General features: G+C 50.6%; 2 protein-coding genes across 2 annotated transcripts; both read right to left on the bottom strand.

Annotated features, from left to right (window-relative positions):
- Positions 1 to 145: 145 nt before the first annotated feature.
- Positions 146 to 5,695, bottom strand: LOC100488747 (asialoglycoprotein receptor 2). Its single transcript, XM_031899614.1, has 6 exons — positions 5,651 to 5,695; positions 3,354 to 3,467; positions 2,769 to 2,822; positions 2,035 to 2,186; positions 1,525 to 1,631; positions 146 to 384 (listed from the first exon to the last, which is right to left on the bottom strand). Exons 2-6 carry the CDS (start codon positions 3,457 to 3,459, stop codon positions 234 to 236), a joined length of 570 nt encoding a protein of 189 aa, XP_031755474.1. The 5' UTR covers positions 3,460 to 3,467; positions 5,651 to 5,695; the 3' UTR covers positions 146 to 233.
- A 2,086-nt stretch (positions 5,696 to 7,781) lies between these two features.
- On the bottom strand, positions 7,782 to 24,518 carry LOC101732610 (asialoglycoprotein receptor 1). The gene is made up of 10 exons (XM_031899613.1): positions 24,093 to 24,518; positions 23,870 to 23,933; positions 22,135 to 22,245; positions 20,922 to 20,978; positions 19,648 to 19,728; positions 15,026 to 15,067; positions 13,571 to 13,651; positions 11,090 to 11,241; positions 10,120 to 10,226; positions 7,782 to 10,035 (listed from the first exon to the last, which is right to left on the bottom strand). Exons 2-10 carry the CDS (start codon positions 23,928 to 23,930, stop codon positions 9,891 to 9,893), a joined length of 837 nt encoding a protein of 278 aa, XP_031755473.1. The 5' UTR covers positions 23,931 to 23,933; positions 24,093 to 24,518; the 3' UTR covers positions 7,782 to 9,890.
- Positions 24,519 to 25,922: the final 1,404 nt, after the last annotated feature.

Here is a 25,922-nt window from a genome sequence, read left to right as displayed (position 1 = left end):
CGTGGCATTAGGAAGGTTGAGAACCAGTTGAGTGAGACCAATTGAAAAGGTGCTAAGATTAGGCCATACTAAAAGTCAACCTAAAGTTAACAGAGAGGTGACTGTGTGTCATTTTGCTCCAATGATTTTGCCTGAAGAGTAGAAATGAAATAAAGAGTTTGGGATAAAGTTCATTTTTATTCCAATTCTTGGGCACCACCTTGGGCACAACATGGACCTCTCAGCTCCCTCCATTAGACTCCTGCCTTCTTCTCACAGATGTACCGCCATCGCTGGCTGCAGTGCTCGTCATTCCATTGGCCACCGAGCTGGAGCTGGGCACAGTCCTCGCCCCCGGGGAGCTGATGGCCGGACCAGTTATTGGGTTGCCCCTCTTTCCAGTACCTGTAATGGGGAGAGAAATGAATGGGCTTCTATAGATTTGTTTGTTTAGGGAAAGGCCATATAAATGGTGTCATGTGTGGGCCATGGCTGCCAAATCAGTTTATACTAGCCAATAGAGTAGGGCACAATGGGCCCATCTTGCCTAAATGCACCCCAATCCCCTAAAATGGAGGGTCATTATAATTGTCAAGACTGTTCTCCATTAGTAATGAAACATGGGGTTCACACTTGATTGTTCTCCCACTATTAAATCTAAATCTTGGACCTTTCTCTTCATTATGGAATAACCTGAAGAAGCCCTGGTTTGGGTTCCAGCTCCCTATAAAATGAGTGACTTCATATAAAGACTTTGTGAGCTGAGTGGGCAACTCAATGGCACGGCCAGACATGGAAGCCCACAGCCCAACTCAGTACTTCATAGCATTCATCTCTGTAGGTAATGATCTATTGAAATGGAGTGGCATGGTGGGACATGGAGGGACATAGTAGGAATGGTGGGACGTGTGGAACAGGGTGAGATATGGTGGCACAGGGTGGGATATGGTGGGACATGGCGGGACATGGTGGTACTTGGTGGGACATGGTGGGACACGATGGGACATGGTGGGACATGGAGGGACTTGTTGGGACATGGTGGGACACGGCAGGAATTGGAGGGACTCTTTGGGACACGGTGGGACATGGTGGGACACGGAGGGACATGGTGGGACATGGAGGGACACGGTGGGACATGGCGGGACATGGCAAGACATGGTGGGACATGGTAGGACATGGTAGGACATGGTGGGACACGGTGGGACATGGTAAGACATGGCAGGACATGGCGAACACGGCGGGACATGGCGGGACATGGCGAGACATGGTGGGACATGGCGGGACATGGCGAGACATGGTGGGACATGGCGGGACATGGTGGGACACGGTGGGACATGGCGGGACATGGTGGGACATGATGGGCATGGTGGAACACGGAGGGACATAATGGGACATGGTGGGTCACGGTGAGAAGGATGAGATGAAGGTCCAAGTAACATTTTGCTTCACCAACTGGTATTGGGTCTAGCATGTTCTGGGGGTTCTGCCAGCCCATATGCAGTAGCCCCATCCCACAGACACAAATACTCAGTCTCTGGGACTCACGTTTGTCTCAGATTATAGGGGGTTCCATCCACCCATTTCCATTCTTCATCAATCTCGGTGAGCCCAATCCAAGTGTATTGCCCCATGCTGACCTTAATGGCGTAGTCCTGATGAAAGAAATGTAACAGAATGGAGTGTTCCTTAGCTCACCCCACCCAAGGGGCAATGGTGCTCCCCATCACTGCTCTGCTCCAGCCTCATAATGTTCTCCCACAATTCCATTCACCCATTATTATTATTATTATTATTACTATACAAAGCATTCATCATCTTCCACGTCCATTTCTGTACCCCAATATTCCAATGCCAAGTCCTTCTCCTTTCTGCCCATTGCTCCTTTTCTTACTTTGCTCTCATCTTTACCTACTAATCCATCAATGTTGGTTACTGAACCTCTCTTGCTCCAAGCCCACCATGTACCCTAACCCTTCTCTCCCCATAATAACTTCCCCTCTCTTTAGATACAGTAACTCTGCCCATTGGCCCACTCTTGGGGGGCTCTATTGATACCTGCTCAGTTTTGCTGTTGATCACAATCAGGTTGGAGCTCCTCTTCTGACAGGCGTGTTTGGCCTCTTCCCACGTTACGGCCACGTTGGAGAAGTAGTAACAGCTGCCGGCAAAGATGGACCAGTCCTCTGGGCAGGGGGTGTGCGGTAAATCTGGGGTACAGGTGTAAATGGTGTTACAATTATCAATATGTGAGTGGTGTATAGCAACTCTAATGTGGGTAGTCCAGTTGTCCAGTTGGGTGGTCTCTCATGTGAAGGGTTCAAGCTTCATTGTGGTTCAGATATCACAATATGGCTTGCAATATGCCTTTTCAAGACTAACTAAAGGAGATCTCACCATCAGCATAGGAAGGCGTTCCTTACTGTAAGGGCAGTCAGGTTATGGGGTTCCCTACCCAGAGAGGGGGAATGAGTGATTCATTGGGGGTTGGGAGGAAAGGGGATCTCACCATCAGCATAGGAAGGGGTTCCTTACTGTAAGGGCAGTCAGGTTATGGGGTTCCCTACCAAGAGAGGGGGAATGAGTGATACATTGGGGGTGGGGAGGAAAGGGGATCTCACCATCAGCATAGGAAGGGGTTCCTTACTGTAAGGGTAGTCAGGTTATGGGGTTCCCTACCAAGAGAGGGGGAATGAGTGATACATTGGGGGTGGGGAGGAAAGGGGATCTCACCATCAGCATAGGAAGGGGTTCCGGGACACGGAAAGGGAAATGGAGTACAATACACTTACCTGTCACTGAGATGATATTTTTCTGCTCCTGGCTTGGACACTGCACATTGTTTTCTGAGATAAATACAAGGACAACCCAAGCTCAGTGTGACATATTGGCCCCTATTGGGCATTGCGGTAACATGATACAACAAAGATCTCAGAGAGGAGCAGGAGGTGCAATATTCCAGGTTTGGGACAGGAACGCAAAGGCTTTTGGGGGAACTGATCACATGACTTCCCACCCTTGGTTTCTACTGGTGTTGACTTCTACTTCACTTGAAGGCCAATGGATTCCCCATAGCATATTAAAGACCAGGTGTAGGGTCATTGTCTAGGTTGGAAGATATTAATGGGACTTTTCTTCCTATTTCAGAGACTATGAGATGCCATCGTTCTATTAATGAAGAAACTAGAGGGCAAGCTGTGTAGGCAACGGGCGAGGAGGAGAAGGACCTACTCTAAGCCCCGCTAGATCCAAAGCAGAGGACAACACAGCTAAGGACACCATAAACTTCTTCCATTCTCCTCTGTCATCTACTGTATGATGCTTAAGAAATGACGCTGATGATGAAGATGATGATGATGAAGGAAGGTTGTACTCACTCCTGATGCTCACAGTGACGATGATATTGAGGATGAGGAGGCCAACGCACAAGGCAGAGAGAGCACATTGGATCCGTGAGGAGACTGTAGGGAACCACTGGAACATTCTGGAAACTAAAAATGTTTATAAAGAGACAAAATATATTCCTGAGCGGAAGAGAAACCAGAGAGATGGACCTGCTGGAGAAGACCAAGTGGGTGCCCAACCCTCTCCCACAGGTGGTGCCCAAGTGAACTAAACCCTGTGGCTCATCTGCACCGGCAACTAACCCACTTCAACCAATCAGTGATCTGATTTATTTTACAGCCAACTGCAAGATGAAGAATGGAAACAAAAATCTGATTGGTTGCTACGGGTTTCAGCCCAGCAAACCTGCCCAGCACTGAAAAATGGGTCTCTTTTTGCCAGGACAGATTGGTCTCATATAAATAACCAGGAATTCAGGACACCGAAGGGAAGGTGCATCGCTGGTCCCACCTGTCTCACCTGTCCCACCTGTCTCACCTGTCCCACCTGTGTCACCTGTCCCTTCTGTCCCACCTGTGCTTTCTGTCCCACCTGTCTCACCTGTCCCTTCTGTCCCACCTGTGCTTTCTGTCCCACCTGTCTCACCTGTCCCTTCTGTCCCACCTGTGCTTTCTGTCCCACCTGTCCTACCTGTCCCTTCTGTCCCACCTGTCTCACCTGTCCCACCTGTCCCTTCTGTCCCACCTGTCTCACCTGTCCCTTCTGTCCCACCTGTCTCACATGTCCCTTCTGTCCCACCTCTCTCACCTGTCCTTTCTGTCACACCTGTGCTTTCTGTCCCACCTGTCTCACCTGTCCCTTCTGTCCAACCTGTGCTTTCTGTCCCACCTGTCTCACCTGTCCCACCTGTGCTTTCTGTCCCACCTGTCCCTTCTGTCCCACCTGTCTCACCTGTACCACCTGTCTCACCTGTCCCTTCTGTCCCACCTGTGCTTTCTGTCCCACCTGTCTCACCTGTCCCACCTGTCTCACCTGTCCCTTCTGTCCCACCTGTCTCACATGTCCCTTCTGTCCCACCTCTCTCACCTGTCCTTTCTGTCACACCTGTGCTTTCTGTCCCACCTGTCTCACCTGTCCCACCTGTCTCACCTGTCCCTTCTGTCCCACCTGTGCTTTCTGTCTCACCTGTCCCACCTGTCCCACCTGTCTCACCTGTCCCTTCTGTCCCACCTGTCTCACATGTCCCTTCTGTCCCACCTCTCTCACCTGTCCTTTCTGTCACACCTGTGCTTTCTGTCCCACCTGTCTCACCTGTCCCACCTGTCTCACCTGTCCCTTCTGTCCCACCTGTGCTTTCTGTCCCACCTGTCTCACCTGTCCCTTCTGTCCCACCTGTGCTTTCTGTCCCACCTGTCTCACCTGTCCCACCTGTCTCACCTGTCCCTTCTGTCCCACCTGTGCTTTCTGTCCCACCTGTCTCACCTGTCCCTTCTGTCCCACCTGTCTCACCTGTGCTTTCTGTCCCACCTGTCCCTTCTGTCCCACCTGTCTCACCTGTACCACCTGTCTCACCTGTCCCTTCTGTCCAACCTGTGCTTTCTGTCCCACCTGTCTCACCTGTCCCACCTGTGCTTTCTGTCCCACCTGTCCCTTCTGTCCCACCTGTCTCACCTGTACCACCTGTCTCACCTGTCCCTTCTGTCCCACCTGTGCTTTCTGTCCCACCTGTCTCACCTGTCCCACCTGTCTCACCTGTCCCTTCTGTCCCACCTGTCTCACATGTCCCTTCTGTCCCACCTCTCTCACCTGTCCTTTCTGTCACACCTGTGCTTTCTGTCCCACCTGTCTCACCTGTCCCACCTGTCTCACCTGTCCCTTCTGTCCCACCTGTGCTTTCTGTCCCACCTGTCTCACCTGTCCCTTCTGTCCCACCTGTCTCACCTGTCCCTTCTGTCCCACCTCTCTCACCTGTCCTTTCTGTCACACCTGTGCTTTCTGTCCCACCTGTCTCACCTGTCCCACCTGTCTCACCTGTCCCTTCTGTCCCACCTGTGCTTTCTGTCCCACCTGTCTCACCTGTCCCTTCTGTCCCACCTGTCTCACCTGTCCCTTCTGTCTCACCTGTGATTGTCTCCGGGGACTATAGCAAGGGCAAGTGAATATATATTTCTTCTTAACAATAATCTCTCAACTAAACACAACTTTATGCGCATCTATTCCCTCATAAATATTTTTTTGTGTTTCTAAATTATCCAGATCTTTCTGTCTGTGTGGCCCTATGGGGGGCAGGTCCCCTTCATTTCCTCTGTGACCCCATATCCCATGTTACCTGAGAATGTTTTAGGCACAGCTTCTCCACTAACAATACAGGCCTTATCACTGGCCTTCAGGCTGGGCCCCCTTAGCCCATAACAAGGTTACAGATATATAGAAACATTGGGGTAGCAGTCACCCCGCTATAGTTCCAGGGGTACCCAGGGCACAAATAAGCACTCACCCCAAATCCCCCCCTAACTGGCCCCCAGGCTGGGCCCCCTTAGCCCATAACAAGGTTACAGATATATAGAAACATTGGGGTAACAGTCACCCCGCTATAGTTCCAGGGGTACCCAGGGCACAAATAAGCACTCACCCCAAATCCCCCCCTAACTGGCCTTCAGGCTGGGCCCCCTTAGCCCATAACAAGGTTACAGATATATAGAAACATTGGGGTAGCAGTCACCCCGCTATAGTTCCAGGGGTACCCAGGGCACAAATAAGCACTCACCCCAAATCCCCCCCTAACTGGCCTTCAGGCTGGGCCCCCTTAGCCCATAACAAGGTTACAGATATATAGAAACATTGGGGTAACAGTCACCCCGCTATAGTTCCAGGGGTACCCAGGGCACAAATAAGCACTCACCCCAAATCCCCCCCTAACTGGCCTTCAGGCTGGGCCCCCTTAGCCCATAACAAGGTTACAGATATATAGAAACATTGGGGTAACAGTCACCCCGCTATAGTTCCAGGGGTACCCAGGGCACAAATAAGCACTCACCCCAAATCCCCCCCTAACTGGCCTTCAGGCTGGGCCCCCTTAGCCCATAACAAGGTTACAGATATATAGAAACATTGGGGTAACAGTCACCCCGCTATAGTTCCAGGGGTACCCAGGGCACAAATACTCACCCCAAATCCCCCCCCTAACTGGCCTTCAGGCTGGGCCCCCTTAGCCCATAACAAGGTTACAGATATATAGAAACATTGGGGTAACAGTCACCCCGCTATAGTTCCAGGGGTACCCAGGGCACAAATAAGCACTCACCCCAAATCCCCCCCTAACTGGCCTTCAGGCTGGGCCCCCTTAGCCCATAACAAGGTTACAGATATATAGAAACATTGGGGTAACAGTCACCCCGCTATAGTTCCAGGGGTACCCGGGGCAAAAATAAGCACTCACCCCAAATCCCCCCCTAACTGGCCTTCAGGCTGGGCCCCCTTAGCCCATAACAAGGTTACAGATATATAGAAACATTGGGGTAGCAGTCACCCCGCTATAGTTCCAGGGGTACCCAGGGCACAAATAAGCACTCACCCCAAATCCCCCCCTAACTGGCCCCAGATTAGAGCCAGATTCCCAGGACCCCCAGTCTCCCCTTTATTTACCTCGAGACTTGGCTGGCAGTTGGATAGAGAAGACAAATGGCCGGCACTGATTAGAGGTTCAGCCAGTGAGACTGAGGAAATTCAGCCAAATATGTTCCCTTATCAGACTGGAAGCACTGGGGGGGGCGGGGAGGGGGCGGGGCATGGAGGGGGCGGGGGGGGCAAACTCAGCTGACTTTATTTATTCACTGAATATACATGAAGTAACTTAAAAACAGGAAATAATGTCTCTGTTACTCCGGGACGTTACTCCGGGACGTTACTCCGGGACGTTACTCTGGGGCGTTACTCCGGGACGTTACTCCGGGACGTTACTCCGGGACGTTACTCCGGGACGTTACTCCGGGGCGTTACTCCGGGGCGTTACTCCGGGACGTTACTCCGGGACGTTACTCCGGGACGTTACTCCGGGGCGTTACTCCGGGGCGTTACTCCGGGATGTTACTCCGGGACGTTACTCCGGGGCGTTACTCCGGTGCGTTACTCCGGGACGTTACTCCGGGACGTTACTCCGGGACGTTACTCCGGGACGTTACTCGGGGACGTTACTCCGGGACGTTACTCCGGGGCGTTACTCCGGGGCGTTACTCCGGGGCGTTACTCCGGCGCGTTACTCCGGGACGTTACTCCGGGACGTTACTCCGGGACGTTACTCCGGGACGTTACTCGGGGACGTTACTCCGGGACGTTACTCCGGGATGTTACTCCGGGACATTACTCCGGGACGTTACTCCCCAGAGGAACAAACAGGGAAAGTATCAGAGAGAAACCAGAAAAACCTCATGGGGGAGAAGTAAATTAAGAGGAAGAATTTGGTGGGTATTTTGGTTTATTGTAATGGAAAAGTCAGTAGAATAATGATCTAATCCCATTACAAGGTCTAGTAGTGTTGGTCTCCCAGTGAGGAGTCAGTAGGAGTAGGAGTAGGACTGGGGGTACTGAGTGTTCACTCAATGAGAGGGCAATGGCCGCAGGGAAGGGGCAGTAGAGAAGATACGGCTGAGCCTGGAAACCACTGATAATGAAGTTGGAGTCTGGCAACGATGCACTAAAGTTGGGTTGAGCCCTTTCCATGGGGCACATAGTCCATTGTGAGTCTGTTTGATGGGCCCCTAGTTGTAACTGCCAGCTGTTTGTAGAGTAGATACTACTACAGGGTTCTGCTGCTTCACAAACCCCAAGCAGATTGGAGCACCCATGTATTTGTGCAATATGGAGTCTGAGTGAGTCCAGTTCTTAAGGGGTGAGATGCCTGTGAAGGAACCCCCCATTCCTCACCCAACCTGAGACCCAGGGCTGCTTTAAGGTACCAGTGGGCCTGGGGCAAACATCTCATTGGTGGGCCCACAGAGTTGCCCCAAGATATTTGTAACTGGACCCCCCTCAAGCAAGAGAACTTGAACGTATTAACACAGGAGATAAAGAAACCTACAGTTAGTGAAGTAGATATGAGATCCAGACTTACTGCCCCCCCCGACCTACAGCCGTGCAAGCAGATACCCCATAATCCCAATAATCAACATTTTATTTAAAGCAAAACCCAGAGGATCATTGCCCTGGGCAATTGCCCCTGCAGAGAGGCACAGTCACATGAATATGTCCCTATAAACGTGCAGAAAGCTGAGCCAGCGGAACCGCTCACAGTTTCCTTCTTTCCTGATAAGAACATCGGCCCCTCGGGTCACTGGGTTCTTCTACAACAACAACTGTTTAACCCTGTCGGAGTCCGGAGAGAATGTGAAGTAGAATGAGTAGAAGGAACGTTCCCCTAGTGAAGTCTATCATGGAATTAATACCCAGCCCCCTCTATCAGGTTCTGGACCCACCACTCCATGGGTCCTAAGCCTAAAGGTTTTGTAGAGAGGTTTTGCTTTGACCAGTGACAGTTTGGGCTCCATTGAGTCTTAGATACGAGGCTTTGCCTCTGGAACCAGATGTTTCAGACCTTCATAGTCACATGTCTTCCTAGAGAGGTGCCACCTACCCACCTTCCTCTATGCCCAACCCTGCCAGGGAACCAGAGAAGACATCTACCACCATGCTGCTATGTAACTGTATCCCCCATTTAACCAGCCAAGGGGTAAACTTGATGGACTTGAGTCCTTTTCTTCATCAAAACCTCCTCCGCTGGCTCAAGTAGGCAGGGCAACCTGGGAAGGTAGAGGAGGTAACAGTAGGATCAGGTTGGAGTTATCTTTACAGTGATGTCCATTGGTCTGGGTCTGGTTACATTCCTTTCCACCCAGACCAATGGACATCACTGTAAAGATAACTCCAACCTGATCCTACTGTTACCTCCTCTACCTTCCCAGGTTGCCCTGCCTACTTGAGCCCCTACAATCTGGTGAAGAACTACAATAAATATGTCCCAATGACCTGCTGTATGGAGTGAGTAAAGTATAGTCCTGGGATAGGTTGGTTAATAGGGTTTGACCTCTGCTGGGAGTGGGGTAAAGTTGCTCTCTCAGAGCCCCAGTACAGTGGGATCGGGATATACCTGCAGGGCTAGGTGACCCTGATAGATACTAGAACAACAGTTGAGTAGCCATACGGTGAGAGACCTGGGATCTTCTATCAGAAAGTCACACTATTGTAGGCTGAAGAGGCCTTGTTGGCTTAAGGTAGGAGGAGGGTCAGATAAGGAAATAATTTGTCTTGTGGTAAAGGGCAACTTCTTTCCATGGAGAGGCTACCATGATGACTTGGTTATATTTCCATAAAATAGACCAAATTATATCAGATTCTACTACTAAATGCATATTCCAGAGCCGGTTCATAGGCCAAAGGTTCCCTGTAGGGATTATAGGATCGCCATAACAGGTCGGGGGCCAGAATTTGGGGAGAGTTTATCAGTCATAATTTAAAATCTGCCCTTGGCTTGTTCTGGCCACACACAAAGCCCAGTTTCCATCAGCCGGTGCCCATCATATGGATCTCTCACAAATGTACTGGTACTGGTGGAGGCAGTGATCGTCGTTCCACATTCCGTTGGCGCGGACGTTGGCACAGTCCTCTGTACCCGGCTGCCCCGCGACTGTGTTATTATCAGGCTGCAACTCATCCCAGAACCTAGAGAGAAACACAATCAGAAACCCAACGACCGACCAACCCAATCAGATCAGAATTGTGTGAATACTGATACAAACTACTGACGTAGGGGACGACTCGTAGGGGGATCCATCCACCCATTTCCAGGCTCCATTGGAATCGCTCAGACCCAACCAAGTGACCTTCTTCTTTGTTATACCAAACACGTGGCTCTGGGAGAGACAAGGAAACTTCATGGATGAACTGTTTGCCCCACTCAGAACCCGAGGGATCTCCCACCATCTAACATTAACCCAGGAGAACATCTGCCTGAGGGCTAAAGAGCTAAAGGGAGGAAAATAGGAAATAAATGGGGCAATTTGCCTGTCTCAGCCCACAATTTCCGTAGTTCTGTAGGTTTCTTCCCATAGTTCCAACTTGAGGGCTCTCCAACCATCTAACATTAACCCAGGAGAACATCTGCCAGAGGACTGAGGAACTAAAGGGAGGCAAAACGGACATAAATGGGACAATTTGCCTGTCTCAGCCCACAATTTCTGTAGTTCTGTAGGTTTCTTCCCATAGTTCCAACTTGAGGGCTCTCCAACCATCTAACATTAACCCAGGAGAACATCTGCCAGAGGGCTGAGGAACTAAAGGGAGGCAAAACGGACATAAATGGGACAATTTGCCTGTCTCAGCCCACAATTTCTGTAGTTCTGTAGGTTTCTTCCCATAGTTACAACTTGAGGGCTCTCCAACCATCTAACATTAACCCAGGAGAACATCTGCCAGAGGGCTGAGGAACTAAAGGGAGGCAAAACGGACATAAATGGGACAATTTGCCTGTCTCAGCCCACAATTTCCGTAGTTCTGTAGGTTTCTTCCCATAGTTCCAACTTGAGGGCTCTCCAACCATCTAACATTAACCCAGGAGAACATCTGCCAGAGGACTGAGGAACTAAAGGGAGGCAAAATGGACATAAATGGGACAATTTGCCTGTCTCAGCCCACAATTTCTGTAGTTCTGTAGGTTTCTTCCCATAGTTCCATATTGTACAAAGTGTACAGTACTTAAGGATTCTTATCAACAAACCTGTTCTGCTTTGCTGTTGATCACCACCAAGTGGGAACTCATTGCCTGACACCGTTTCTGGGATCCCATCCAATCAAGTGCTTCACTGGAGACGTAGTAACAGCTGAGATCAAAATAAACCCAGTTCGGATCACATGTAAGTTTCTTGCCACCTAAAAAGAAGGAGCAGCATAAGATCCATGAGATGGACCAATATGGGTAATATGGACCAATATGGGTGTGGCTGGGATAGTGGGTGAGCATTGGATCTGGGGTACATTGAGTAGGGTTAAATTCATGTAGACTGGACAATGTGTGTTGAATCCATGATGTAGGCTGCATGGCCATGGTGAGTAGGTTTGGATGTATATATATGGTGGGGAGGGGGTGTAGGACCCAGGGTACATGGCCATGGTGAGTAGGTTGGGGTGTATATATATGGGGTGGGGGTGTAGGACCCAGGGTACATGGCCATGGTGAGTAGGTTTGGATGTATATAAATGGGGGGGGGTGTAAGACCCAGGGTACATGGCCATGGTGAGTAGGTTGGGGTGTATATAAATGGGGTGGGGGTGTAGGTTCCAGGGTACATGGCCATGGTGAGTAGGTTGGGATGTATATAAATGGGGTGGGGGGTGTAAGACCCAGGGTACATGGCCATGGTGAGTAGGTTGGGATGTATATAAAAGGGGTGGGGGTGTAGGACCCAGGGTACATGGCCATGGTGAGTAGGTTTGGATGTATATAAATGGGGTGGGGGTGTAGGTTCCAGGGTACATGGCCATGGTGAGTAGGTTGGGATGTATATAAATGGGGTGTGGGGTGTAGGACCCAGGGTACATGGCCATGGTGAGTAGGTTGGGATGTATATAAATGGGGTGGGGGTGTAGGACCCAGGGTACATGGCCATGGTGAGTAGGTTGGGATGTATATAAATGGGGTGGGGGGTATAGGTTCCAGGGTACATGGCCATGGTGAGTAGGTTGGGATGTATATAAATGGGGTGGGGGGTATAGGTTCCAGGGTACATGGCCATGGTGAGTAGGTTGGGATGTATATAAATGGGGTGGGGGTGTAGGACCCAGGGTACATGGCCATGGTGAGTAGGTTGGGATGTATATAAATGGGGTGGGGGGTATAGGTTCCAGGGTACATGGCCATGGTGAGTAGGTTGGGATGTATATAAATGGGGTGGGAGGTATAGGTTCCAGGGTACATGGCCATGGTGAGTAGGTTGGGATGTATATAAATGGGGTGGGGGGTATAGGTTCCAGGGTACATGGCCATGGTGAGTAGGTTGGGATGTATATAAATGGGGTGGGGGTGTAGGACCCAGGGTACATGGCCATGGTGAGTAGGTTGGGATGTATATAAATGGGGTGGGGGGTATAGGTTCCAGGGTACATGGCCATGGTGAGTAGGTTGGGATGAGCATAGATGAGGACTGGGTGTGTTGGACCCATTTAATAGGCTGGGTGGGTATGGATGTGACAGTGGGTGACTGGGTTGGGGTGGGTATGGATGTGACAGTGGGTGACTGGGTTGGGGTGGGTATGGATGTGACAGTGGGTGACTGGGTTGGGGTGGGTATGGATGTGACAGTGGGTGACTGGGTTGGGGTGGGTATGGATGTGACAGTGGGTGACTGGGTTGGGGTGGGTATGGATGTGACAGTGGGTGACTGGGTTGGGGTGGGTATGGATGTGACAGTGGGTGACTGGGTTGGGGTGGGTATGGATGTGACAGTGGGTGACTGGGTTGGGGTGGGTATGGATGTGACAGTGGGTGACTGGGTTGGGGTGGGTGTAAGTTACACTTTGTGTGTTGGACCTGTTGTTCATTTCAGGAGAACGTAGTGCATTAGTTAACTGACGCCATTTTGTTCCGCCATATTCTACCCATCCGAGTTGTAGCACAGTCCTGTTCCATCATATTTACCTAAGCAACATGTTGCATTGTGTGTAAGGGCCCAGATGGGGCTATAACTAAGCTCTCTAAGTACCCAGGGGTACATTCCAACAGCCCCTGGGGCATCACTTACACTTTGCTTAATGGTGTCTCTGACATTATAGGGTTCAGCCTTAAGGTTTCATAAAACCTGCAGCCTCAGCTTGTGGTTCAGGGCTCCCTGTGGTGGAGGTGGGAAGGATTAGGAGGAGTAGGAGGAGTAGGAGGAGGAGTAGGAGGAGTTGGAGGAGTAGGAGGAGTAGGACACCCACCTTAGAGAAGGGTGATACCCCTGGGAAGGCATTGAGGTTGGTGGTAGGACAATCCAAGGAAGGTTTTGGAGACTCTGGACATTGTTGGTCTTGGATCTCCCTACGTTGACCAATCTTCTCTACTGCACCAAATGTTGGTCTACAAAAACATCTAAATTGCCCCGAGCAGGGGGTGCCCCCTGGGGGAAGGACTGGCTAGCAGTATGGTACATGGGCTTTACACATACTGGCACTGCATGGCACTTATGGGTTCTTTTTGAATCATTATTATTGGATATCTTACCGGTGGCTTGAACTTTCTCCATCAGCTTCACCAGTCGGTCCAACATACCCAGAAGCCTTTGCAGGCTGCTCTGTAATGTGCCTGTTACACAGAGGGATACAAATCACTCATTGTTACCCAAGCTTGTGTTACACTGGAATCTAAAGCCCCCCCATATTGTACAAGCCATTTCCCCAAGCCGCCTCCCCTACACGGACGTAGGAGGGCGAAAAGGGGTTATTGGGGTGTAATGTATGTTTTCACCACTAAATGGCAGCAGTGAGCTCTTGTTAAAATTAAAGAGTGTAATTACGACTGGTGATTAATAGGCCAGGAACGTTTCTGAGAAATATTCTAGAACTGACGAGGGTCAGGAAAGGGAGGAGCCAGGGGTGCCCTGGGAGAAGGTACTAAAGGTGCTAGTGGGTGCCCTGGGAGAAGGTACTAAAGGTGTTAGTGGGTGCCCTGGGAGAAGGTACTAAAGGTGTTAGTGGGTGCCCTGGGAGAAGGTACTAAAGGTGCTAGTGGGTGCCCTGGGAGAAGGTACTAAAGGAGTTAGTGGGTGCCCTGGGAGAAGGTACTAAAGGTGCTAGTGGGTGCCCTGGGAGAAGGTACTAAAGGAGTTAGTGGGTGCCCTGGGAGAAGGTACTAAAGGAGTTAGTGGGTGCCCTGGGAGAAGGTACTAAAGGAGTTAGTGGGTGCCCTGGGAGAAGGTACTAAAGGAGTTAGTGGGTGCCCTGGGAGAAGGTACTAAAGGAGTTAGTGGGTGCCCTGGGAGAAGGTACTAAAGGTGTTAGTGGGTGCCCTGGGAGATGGTACTAAAGGTGTTAGTGGGTGCCCTGGGAGAAGGTACTAAAGGTGTTAGTGGGTGCCCTGGGAGAAGGTACTAAAGGAGTTAGTGGGTGCCCTGGGAGAAGGTACTAAAGGTGTTAGTGGGTGCCCTGGGAGAAGGTACTAAAGGTGTTAGTGGGTGCCCTGGGAGAAGGTACTAAAGGAGTTAGTGGGTGCCCTGGGAGATGGTACTAAAGGTGTTAGTGGGTGCCCTGGGAGAAGGTACTAAAGGAGTTAGTGGGTGCCCTGGGAGATGGTACTAAAGGTGTTAGTGGGTGCCCTGGGAGAAGGTACTAAAGGTGTTAGTGGGTGCCCTGGGAGAAGGTACTAAAGGAGTTAGTGGGTGCCCTGGGAGATGGTACTAAAGGTGTTAGTGGGTGCCCTGGGAGATGGTACTAAAGGTGTTAGTGGGTGCCCTGGGAGAAGGTACTAAAGGTGCTAGTGGGTGCCCTGGGAGAAGGTACTAAAGGTGTTAGTGGGTGCATTAAAGTGATCAGGACTGGGGTCCAGGAGCACCTTCCCCAACTAACATCCATGGGAACAGATAGACCCAGTCCGGTGAGAGGCATTGTGGGATGTGAGGCACTTGGGGGCAACGTAGTAAATATCTCTGTCTCAATTAAAACATCCATATAAAGTACTTACTGTTCCCATCAGTTTCCGTCTGGTCTTCCGTGAACTTGGAGCCTGGAGAGAGAAAGATATTCTTCTATATATTCTGTATATATATATAAACAAGGACTGGCCCCAGTAAGGGTGAAACCAGTCTATGGTTGGGATACGATCACCAAGGACTGGTCCCAGTAAGGGTGAAACCAGTCTATGGTTGGGATACGATCACCAAGGACTGGTCCCAGTAAGGGTGAAACCAGTCTCTGGTTGGGATACGATCACCAAGGACTGGTCCCAGTAAGGGTGAAACCAGTCTATGGTTGGGATACGATCACCAAGGACCGGTCCCAGTAAGGGGGAAACCAGTCTATGGTTGGGATACGATCACCAAGGACTGGTCCCAGTAAGGGTGAAACCAGTCTATGGTTGGGATACGATCACCAAGGACTGGTCCCAGTAAGGGTGAAACCAGTCTATGGTTGGGATACGATCACCAAGGACTGGTCCCAGTAAGGGTGAAACCAGTCTTTGGTTGGGATACGATCACCAAGGACCGGTCCCAGTAAGGGTGAAACCAGTCTATGGTTGGGATACGATCACCAAGGACTGGTCCCAGTAAGGGTGAAACCAGTCTATGGTTGGGATACGATCACCAAGGACTGGTCCCAGTAAGGGTGAAACCAGTCTATGGTTGGGATACGATCACCAAGGACTGGTCCCAGTAAGGGTGAAACCAGTCTATGGTTGGGATACGATCACCAAGGACCGGTCCCAGTAAGGGTGAAACCAGTCTATGGTTGGGATACGATCACCAAGGACCGGCCCCAGTAAGGGTGAAACCAGTCTATGGTTGGGATACGATCACCAAGGACCGGCCCCAGTAAGGGGGAAACCAGTCTATGGTTGGGATACGATCACCAAGGACCGGTCCCAGTAAGGGGGAAACCAGTCTATGGTTGGGATACGATCACCAAGGACCGGTCCCAGTAAGGGGAAACCAGTCTATGGTTGGGATACGATCACCAAGGACTGGTCCCAGTAAGGGTGAAACCAGTCTATGGTTGGGATACGATCACCAAGGACTGGTCCCAGTAAGGGTGAAACCAGTCTTTGGTTGGGATACGATCACCAAGGACCGGTCCCAGTAAGGGTGAAACCAGTCTATGGTTGGGATACGATCACCAAGGACTGGTCCCAGTAAGGGTGAAACCAGTCTATGGTTGGGATACGATCACCAAGGACTGGTCCCAGTAAGGGTGAAACCAGTCTATGGTTGGGATACGATCACCAAGGACTGGTCCCAGTAAGGGTGAAACCAGTCTATGGTTGGGATACGATCACCAAGGACCGGTCCCAGTAAGGGTGAAACCAGTCTATGGTTGGGATACGATCACCAAGGACCGGCCCCAGTAAGGGTGAAACCAGTCTATGGTTGGGATACGATCACCAAGGACCGGCCCCAGTAAGGGGGAAACCAGTCTATGGTTGGGATACGATCACCAAGGACCGGTCCCAGTAAGGGGGAAACCAGTCTATGGTTGGGATACGATCACCAAGGACCGGTCCCAGTAAGGGGGAAACCAGTCTATGGTTGGGATACGATCACCAAGGACCGGTCCCAGTAAGGGGGAAACCAGTCTATGGTTGGGATACGATCACCAAGGACCGGTCCCAGTAAGGGGGAAACCAGTCTATGGTTGGGATACGATCACCAAGGACCGGTCCCAGTAAGGGGGAAACCAGTCTATGGTTGGGATACGATCACCAAGGACCGGTCCCAGTAAGGGTGAAACCAGTCTATGGTTGGGATACGATCACCAAGGACCGGTCCCAGTAAGGGTGAAACCAGTCTATGGTTGGGATACGATCACCAAGGACCGGTCCCAGTAAGGGTGAAACCAGTCTATGGTTGGGATACGATCACCAAGGACCGGTCCCAGTAAGGGTGAAACCAGTCTATGGTTGGGATACGATCACCAAGGACCGGTCCCAGTAAGGGTGAAACCAGTCTATGGTTGGGATACGATCACCAAGGACCGGTCCCAGTAAGGGGGAAACCAGTCTATGGTTGGGATACGATCACCAAGGACCGGTCCCAGTAAGGGGGAAACCAGTCTATGGTTGGGATACGATCACCAAGGACCGGTCCCAGTAAGGGGGAAACCAGTCTATGGTTGGGATACGATCACCAAGGACCGGTCCCAGTAAGGGGGAAACCAGTCTATGGTTGGGATACGATCACCAAGGACCGGCCCCAGTAAGGGGGAAACCAGTCTATGGTTGGGATACGATCACCAAGGACTGGTCCCAGTAAGGGGGAAACCAGTCTATGGTTGGGATACGATCACCAAGGACTGGTCCCAGTAAGGGGGAAACCTGTCTATGGTTGGGATACGATCACCAAGGACTGGTCCCAGTAAGGGGGAAACCAGTCTATGGTTGGGATACGATCACCAAGGACTGGTCCCAGTAAGGGGGAAACCAGTCTATGGTTAGGATACGATCACCAAGGACTGGTCCAAGTAAGGGGGAAACCAGTCTATGGTTGGGATACGATCACCAAGGACTGGTCCCAGTAAGGGTGAAACCAGTCTATGGTTGGGATATGATCACCAAGGACTGGTCCCAGTAAGGGTGAAACCAGTCTATGGTTGGGATACGATCACCAAGGACTGGTCCCAGTAAGGGGGAAACCAGTCTATGGTTGGGATACGATCACCAAGGACTGGTCCCAGTAAGGGTGAAACCAGTCTCTGGTTGGGATACGATCACCAAGGACCGGTCCCAGTAAGGGGGAAACCAGTCTATGGTTGGGATATGATCACCAAGGACCGGCCCCATTAAGGGTGAAACCAGTCTATGGTTGGGATACGATCACCAAGGACCGGTCCCAGTAAGGGTGAAACCAGTCTCTGGTTGGGATACGATCACCAAGGACCGGTCCCAGTAAGGGTGAAACCAGTCTATGGTTGGGATATGATCACCAAGGACCGGCCCCATTAAGGGTGAAACCAGTCTATGGTTGGGATACGATCACCAAGGACCGGTCCCAGTAAGGGTGAAACCAGTCTCTGGTTGGGATACGATCACCAAGGACTGGTCCCAGTAAGGGTGAAACCAGTCTATGGTTGGGATACGATCACCAAGGACTGGTCCCAGTAAGGGTGAAACCGGTCTCTGGTTGGGATATGATCACCAAGGACCGGCCCCATTAAGGGTGAAACCGGTCTATGGTTGGGATACGATCACCAAGGACTGGCCCCAGTAAGGGTGAAACCAGTCTATGGTTGGGATACGATCACCAAGGACCGGTCCCAGTAAGGGTGAAACCGGTCTATGGTTGGGATACGATCACCAAGGACTGGTCCCAGTAATGGTGAAACCAGTCTCTGGTTGGGATATGATCACCAAGGACCGGCCCCATTAAGGGTGAAACCAGTCTATGGTTGGGATACGATCACCAAGGACTGGCCCCAGTAAGGGTGAAACCAGTCTATGGTTGGGATACGATCACCAAGGACTGGTCCCAGTAAGGGTGAAACCAGTCTATGGTTGGGATACGATCACCAAGGACTGGCCCCAGTAAGGGTGAAACCAGTCTCTGGTTGGGATACGATCACCAAGGACCGGTCCCAGTAAGGGTGAAACCAGTCTATGGTTGGGATACGATCACCAAATACTGGTTCCAGTAAGGGTGAAACCAGTCTATGGTTGGGATACGATCACCAAGGACCGGTCCCAGTAAGGGTGAAACCGGTCTATGGTTGGGATACGATCACCAAGGACCGGTCCCAGTAAGGGTGAAACCGGTCTATGGTTGGGATACGATCACCAAGGACTGGTCCCAGTAAGGGTGAAACCGGTCTATGGTTGGGATACGATCACCAAGGACTAGCCCCAGTAAGGGTGAAACCGGTCTATGGTTGGGATACGATCACCAAGGACTGGTCCCAGTAAGGGTGAAACCAGTCTATGGTTGGGATACGATCACCAAGGACCGGTCCCAGTAAGGGTGAAACCAGTCTATGGTTGGGATACGATCACCAAGGACTGGCCCCAGTAAGGGTGAAACCAGTCTATGGTTGGGATACGATCACCAAGGACTAGCCCCAGTAAGGGTGAAACCAGTCTATGGTTGGGATACGATCACCAAGGACTGGTCCCAGTAGTTAATGGCTAATGAGGTAGTTCATTTGCAAGCTGGGAGCAGCAGAGTTTAGGGGTGTCCCCCCTAAAAGCCCTCTATTATTTGGGATGTTGACCTCCAATCAAGAGTAAGAATACTGTTACGGCCAATCCCCATTGTAGGAATAAGGACTGAACTGTCCAGGATCTACTCTGCTGGATCCACTGAGCAGAAGGTCAAGGCAAAGCCTGAAGCACTAGGGGGAATAGTGAGGGGTAAATCAAAGGAGTCAGTGGGGCGCCATTTGGGCAGGTATCCAGCAGAACCGAGGAACTACCCTGACATGATTAGGTCCCTCCCTCATCCGCTCCCATTGCCAGACCCTCTCCTGCCTATGGGCCAGTGCTGTGCAACTGGGTATCCCAGGAACCAGGAGATCCAGCCGAGTCTGTGTATCCAGTATTGTGTGCAGTTACTGAGCATTGTCTGGTACTGGATCTCTTACTGGATCTCTTACTGGATCTCTTACCATTGATGTGAATTGTTTTGGTCAAGTTCATCAGTCTGTGCGCCTTCCCGAGAATTCCCTGAAATCCACTCAGTAACGTTCCTGTTGTAAAATGGGACACGGGGTACAGAGTTGGGTTGGGTTGGAAAAAGGTCCATCAAGTGCCGCCCCCTCCAAACTAACCCCACCCCCTACCCAACATCCCCCGGCAGGGCATTCCCCAACCCCCTCACTGCCCTCACCGTGAGGAACCCCCTACCCAACATCCCCCGGCAGGGCATTCCCCAACCCCCTCACTGCCCTCACCGTGAGGAACCCCCTACCCAACATCCCCGGCAGGGCATTCCCCAACCCCCTCACTGCCCTCACCGTGAGGAACCCCCTACCCAACATCCCCCGGCAGGGCATTCCCCAACCCCCTCACTGCCCTCACCGTGAGGAACCCCCTACCCAACACCCCCCGGCAGGGCATTCCCCAACCCCCTCACTGCCCTCACCGTGAGGAACCCCCTACCCAACATCCCCCGGCAGGGCATTCCCCAACCCCCTCACTGCCCTCACCGTGAGGAACCCCTACCCAACATCCCCCGGCAGGGCATTCCCCAACCCCCTCACTGCCCTCACCGTGAGGAACCCCCTACCCAACATCCCCCGGCAGGGCATTCCCCAACCCCCTCACTGCCCTCACCGTGAGGAACCCCTACCCAACATCCCCCGGCAGGGCCTTCCCCAACCCCCTCACTGCCCTCACCGTGAGGAACCCCCTACCCAACATCCCCCGGCAGGGCATTCCCCAACCCCCTCACTGCCCTCACCGTGAGGAACCCCCTACCCAACATCCCCCAGCAGGGCATTCCCCAACCCCCTCACTGCCCTCACCGTGAGGAACCCCCTACCCAACATCCCCCGGCAGGGCATTCCCCAACCCCCTCACTGCCCTCACCGTGAGTAACCCCCTACCCAACATCCCCCGGCAGGGCATTCCCCAACCCCCTCACTGCCCTCACCGTGAGGAACCCCCTACCCAACATCCCCCGGCAGGGCATTCCCAACCCCCTCACTGCCCTCACCGTGAGGAACCCCCTACCCAACATACCCCGGCAGGGCATTCCATTGGGTAGAGAGGTAATTCCCACCTCTCTGGGAATAAAATGGCGGATCTGCCCAACTCACTCCGGGTCTCTATACATTGTAGCTTTGGGAATTATTTCCCACCTCTCGGTCACATGTAGATATAAGAACCTCCAGTCAATAAATATCCCATTCCCCAGTGTGTAGCTCATTGGCTTTGTTACCTGTAGGCGGGTCCATCTGAATGTTATTTTGATTGGAGGGATTCAGGGTTCCAGTTACTGGGGGAGGAAAAAGGAAAAGTTACACCAAATCCTCCTTAATAAACATCTGTTTTGCACCCGTCTGACTCCTGGTTCTGTTTGAACCCATGAGCTTCTGTTGATAGGCCCATGCCTGTAATATTCCCTAGTGTGATACAAAGATTATACAAAATGTATAAATGTTACGTAACTCGATGTTGTGAAACTGTGGAAATGGAGAAGAAAATGCCCCAAATTAGAAGGTTTTGATTGTCCAAGTCATTGTGACTGCGATACGATAATTAGTTAGAGAACGTGTAAGTCACCACGAGAGAAAGGTGGAGAAAAAGGGTCTCTCCAGAGAGATTCAAGAAAAGAGGGAGGGGCCTAAAGGGTATAAAAGGAAGGCAGGATTGGGTGTGGTCCTCTTTGGCCAATGGAAGCATCTAAGGAAGCAAGTCAGGAGAAACCAGAAGGAAGTTGTCTGGTTTGACCGGGACAGGTACAGCTTGGGTTGTAGTTCATTCTAAGGATAAAAAACATCTAGAAAGGGCAGCCTGTGCCCCACCCAGGAGTGAGAAGGGGTTAGTACCCTGGTGGGTAGGGGGCAATTGGGAAATGCAAGTTATAGAAAACTCCCAATGTGCCTAAAGCCCAATGTCCTAGAAGGTGTTTAGAGAGACCCAGTAGAAAGTTAGACTTCTCTCCAAGCACCATCAGACCAGGGGCCCCAAACTTTTTTACCCCTGAGCCAAATTCAAATGTAAAAAAAGTTGGGGAGCAACACAAGCATGAAAAATGTCCCCGGGGGTACCAAATATGGGCTGTGATTGGCTGTTGGTAGCCCCTATGTGGACTGGCAGCCTACAGGAGCTTCTGGTTGACCAAAACTTGCCAAAAATTCAAAAATAAGCACCTTCTTTGAGGCCACTGGGAGAAACCTCCAAAGGGTTGGGGATCACTGTGTTAGACCATCAATGTCAAGTTTAACTGTCCATCTAAAGATCTCCTAATGAGACTGTCACCTGGTGAGATGCCCAAAACATGGACTATTTGGCCTATTGTCCCAGGTAACAAAGACTGAGACCTGAGAACGTTCTTCAGTGGAAGAGACTTCCCTCAATTCAGTCAGAAACGTTGACTCCATTCCCTTATTGGTGCCCAAATACTATGCAGGAGGAAGGGTTGTACTTACCCCTAAGCACAATAAATACGACACATATGATGAGAAGACTAATACACAGGGTTGTGAGGCAGCAGATAAGGCGGGATGAGACCTGAGGGTCCCTTCTTGGAGTTGAAGAGACTGAGGAAGGAGAAATTAAACAAGTAATAATATCAATGATGGAGAAGAGGAGAAGTTCATTCTATACAAGGGGTGGGTTGTTCATGTTGGGGTCACACGAGTGCTAAGAACTGATGATTTGGTTCCATCACAGAACAAAGTGCTCGGGGTCCAACTCGTCACCATTGGCCCAACATACACAGCGGTGTCAGAACAGGAAAAGGAAATGCCTGACACGCGTTTCGCTCAGGAAGCTGTTTCACAAATTCATTAAACAACAAAGTGACGTGTCCTGAATTTACCCCCCCCCCCCCACTGGAACATTCCCCTTAGCAGTTTGTGACTGGCAGCTCTAGGGATATTTCATACCCCCAAAATTGTATGGAGCCCCAATAAATGTGTTTTTGATGACAAAATTCTGCCCATTGAGTGACTTCACTCTGACCAATCTCTGTCTGGAGATGGACTAGGTGAGTATAGGGAGACGGACTAGGTGAGTATAGGGAGACGGACTAGGTGAGTATAGGGAGATGGACTAGGTGAGTATAGGGAGACGGACTAGGTGAGTATAGGGAGACGGACTAGGTGAGTATAGGGAGACGGACTAGGTGAGTATAGGGAGACGGACTAGGTGAGTATAGGGAGACGGACTAGGTGAGTATAGGGAGATGGACTAGGTGAGTATAGGGAGATGGACTAGGTAAGTATAGGGAGACGGACTAGGTGAGTATAGGGAGACGGACTAGGTGAGTATAGGGAGCTGGACTAGGTGAGTATAGGGAGCTGGACTAGGTGAGTATAGGGAGACGGACTAGGTGAGTATAGGGAGACGGACTAGGTGAGTATAGGGAGACGGACTAGGTGAGTATAGGGAGACGGACTAGGTGAGTATAGGGAGACGGACTAGGTGAGTATAGGGAGACGGACTAGGTGAGTATAGGGAGACGGACTAGGTGAGTATAGGGAGACGGACTAGGTGAGTATAGGGAGCTGAGAAGGTCTCAGTCCAACTTATTTATGTGTATAAGGCTAGGGTTAGGGTCAGGGTTAGGGTTAGTGTTTGGGTTAGTGTTTGGGTTAGTGTTAGGTCAGGGTTAGTGTTAGGTCAGGGTTAGTGTTAGGTCAGGGTTAGGGTCAGGACTAGTGTTTGGGTCAGGATTAGGGTCAGGTTTAGGGTTAGTGTTAGGTCAGGGTTAGGGTCAGGTTTAGTGTTAGGGTCAGAGCTAGTGTTTGGGTCAGGTTTAGGGTCAGGGTAAGTGTTAGGGTTAGTATTAGGGTTAGTGTAAGGGTTAGTATTAGGGTTAGGGTCAGGGTTAGGGTCAGGATTAGTATTAGGGTTAGGGTCAGGGTAAGTGTTAGGGTTAGTATTAGGGTTAGTGTAAGGGTCAGGATTAGTATTAGGGTCAGGGTTAGGGTCAGGATTAGTATTAGGGTTAGGGTCAGGGTTAGGGTCAGGATTAGTATTAGGGTTAGGGTCAGGGTTAGGGTCAGGATTAGTATTAGGGTTAGGGTTGGAGCACCCACCTGAAGCATCGAGATTGAACAAAAGAGAAGAACATTAATAGAATTAAAGCTAAAAGCTGAAGATCTGCCCTCTGCTCTGGCAGGAAATACCCTCCAACCCAACATATTCCATTTATATTACCTGGAACATTGACTGAGGGACGTTCTCCATTGATCTCTCTAGCATTATAGTATTCCACCATGTTCTAGATAGAGGGAAACAGAAATTTACTCTTTACCCAATAAGGTCATACGGTGGGAGGGGAGAAGAAGGGGACAATAGAAGAATAGGGGAGTCCTTGCAATATTTCTTCAATCTGGGGCAAGTATTTAGCCAGAGATTATAGACCCGGGGTTGGACTCACCTTGAGGAGCACTCACAGATCCTGCTGTGGGGCAAATTCTGCCACAACCTTCTTGTTTGTGATGGGTCGATGGCAGGGAAGGTCAGTCCTTTTGGTGTTCTTTTAGGGTTCTTGCAGCAAACCTTCATAAATGTTTTACACGAGTTGTAAGAGACTGTCTGGGGAAGTCGGTGGCACTGGGGATATAACTGTCACCTTGGTCTTTGCGTAACAGCCAGAAGCCTCACTTCTCCGTTTCACTCTCGGTAGGAGCTGAGTCATGAAGATGCTGCATTTATTCTGAGAAGTTCCCAGGTCGAGCCATGTAACTACCATAGAGCTATGGATACTTGGTGTTAACTTTACAGGGTCCCTCGGGGGTAGAAGCATTGCTACATGCGACCCCCCACTTAGGCCGGTGGAAGGTTCTCCAGAGCTTTAACTCTTAAATTCATTATATCAAAGTAACGTGGGCAACAGTGGTTGTCTCCTCGACTCTCCTCTAGAATTGGCCTGCAGGTACGCCTCATGATCTGGACCCAACGACATTGTCTATGATGTTAGTTACTGAGAGATGTGACTTGGAACCATGTTCCAGTAGATACTTAGAGATGTATACAGTAGTGTCGTATCTGTGGAATAAAGACTGAGCTCATAAGCTCATGGTTTCCATAGAATCAGAAGATCTCTGGGATGTTGCTAGGAGAGAGCTATGACCTGGTACCTTGGTGCAATGACTCTACTTTTGGTGGACTACATGGAGATGTATTTTGGTGATGCTGGGTACGGTTAGATTTGAGCTGGAGAAGTATAGGGGCTCCAATGGGAGGGCTAGACCTGGGAAACATAAAATGGGGGTTCTCCTGTAGACATCTCAGTCAGGGTAGGGACCAAGACTCTGTAATACTCTGACCTGGTACCTTGGTGCAATAACTCTACTTTTGGTGGATCCCATGGAGATGTATGTTGGTGAAGTACAATTAGAGATCTAAAGTCCAGTGTAAGCTGGAGAAGTTTAGGGGCTCCAATGGGAGGGCTAGACCTGGGAAACATAAAATTGGGGTTCTCCTGTAGACATCTCAGTCAAAACAGAGACCAAAACTCAGTATAACCCCGACCTGGTAGCATGGTGCAGTGACTTTTGTTGGATCTCATGGAGATGCATGTTGGTAAGGCCTGTAATGGTACAGTTAGATATCTAAAGTCCAGTTTGATTTGGAGAAGTTTAGGGTCTCCAATGGGAGGGCTACATAAAACGGGGGTTCTCCTGTAGACATCTCAGTCGGGGTAGGGACCAAGACTCAGTAACAACCACTCTAATGGGGTAAGTGAAATCCCATAGTAACAAGTAAGTAAAGTTTATTTTGCTCAACTAACATGATAGGAGAGGATTTGGAATTATTTCTTAGGGTGACAGGTTCCCCTTTAATCAGCCCGGCTCAAAGTGCTGGATGTGTCGTACATCTCCATTTCTTTCCATTTCTGCCTCGTATGAAGGCATCACATGGGTTTCTTAGAAGGTCGGCTTCCTGCTCCTACAGGCGCTTGCGGTGAAAACTGGGGGGGAACGTGGTTTCCTCTATGACTTTACTTGCAATTTGGCTTTAGGGGCCCCGGCACTGGTTGTGCAACGTCCTGTTCCTATCACAAGTTATTTGTACAAACTACTCTCTGTAGGAGGAGCCACTACTCTCTGTAGGAGGAGCAACTACTCTCTGTAGGAGGAGCAACTACTCTCTGTAGGAGGAGCAACTACTCTCTGTAGGAGGAGCCACTACTCTCTGTAGGAGGAGCCACTACTCTCTGTAGGAGGAGCCACTACTCTCTGTAGGAGGAGCCAATACTCTCTGT

Source organism: Xenopus tropicalis, chromosome 3 (assembly GCF_000004195.4).
Source record: "Xenopus tropicalis strain Nigerian chromosome 3, UCB_Xtro_10.0, whole genome shotgun sequence".
NCBI lineage: Eukaryota > Metazoa > Chordata > Amphibia > Anura > Pipidae > Xenopus > Xenopus tropicalis.
This window is presented reverse-complemented; position numbering and strand designations above follow the sequence as displayed.

Excerpts from the sequence above, each read along its gene's own strand:
- LOC100488747 (XM_031899614.1), bottom strand. The coding sequence starts at position 3,459 with ATGTTCCAGTGGTTCCCTACAGTCTCCTCACGGATCCAATGTGCTCTC. Across the intron at positions 2,823-3,353 it reads CGTCACTGTGAGCATCAGGA|AAAACAATGTGCAGTGTCCA; the intron begins GTGAGTACAACC and ends TATTTATCTCAG. Across the intron at positions 385-1,524 it reads CCCTATAATCTGAGACAAAC|GTACTGGAAAGAGGGGCAAC; the intron begins GTGAGTCCCAGA and ends TCCCCATTACAG.
- LOC101732610 (XM_031899613.1), bottom strand. The coding sequence starts at position 23,930 with ATGGTGGAATACTATAATGCTAGAGAGATCAATGGAGAACGTCCCTCA. Across the intron at positions 19,729-20,921 it reads TCAGATGGACCCGCCTACAG|GAACGTTACTGAGTGGATTT; the intron begins GTAACAAAGCCA and ends ATTTTACAACAG. Across the intron at positions 10,036-10,119 it reads CCCTACGAGTCGTCCCCTAC|GTTCTGGGATGAGTTGCAGC; the intron begins GTCAGTAGTTTG and ends GTTTCTCTCTAG.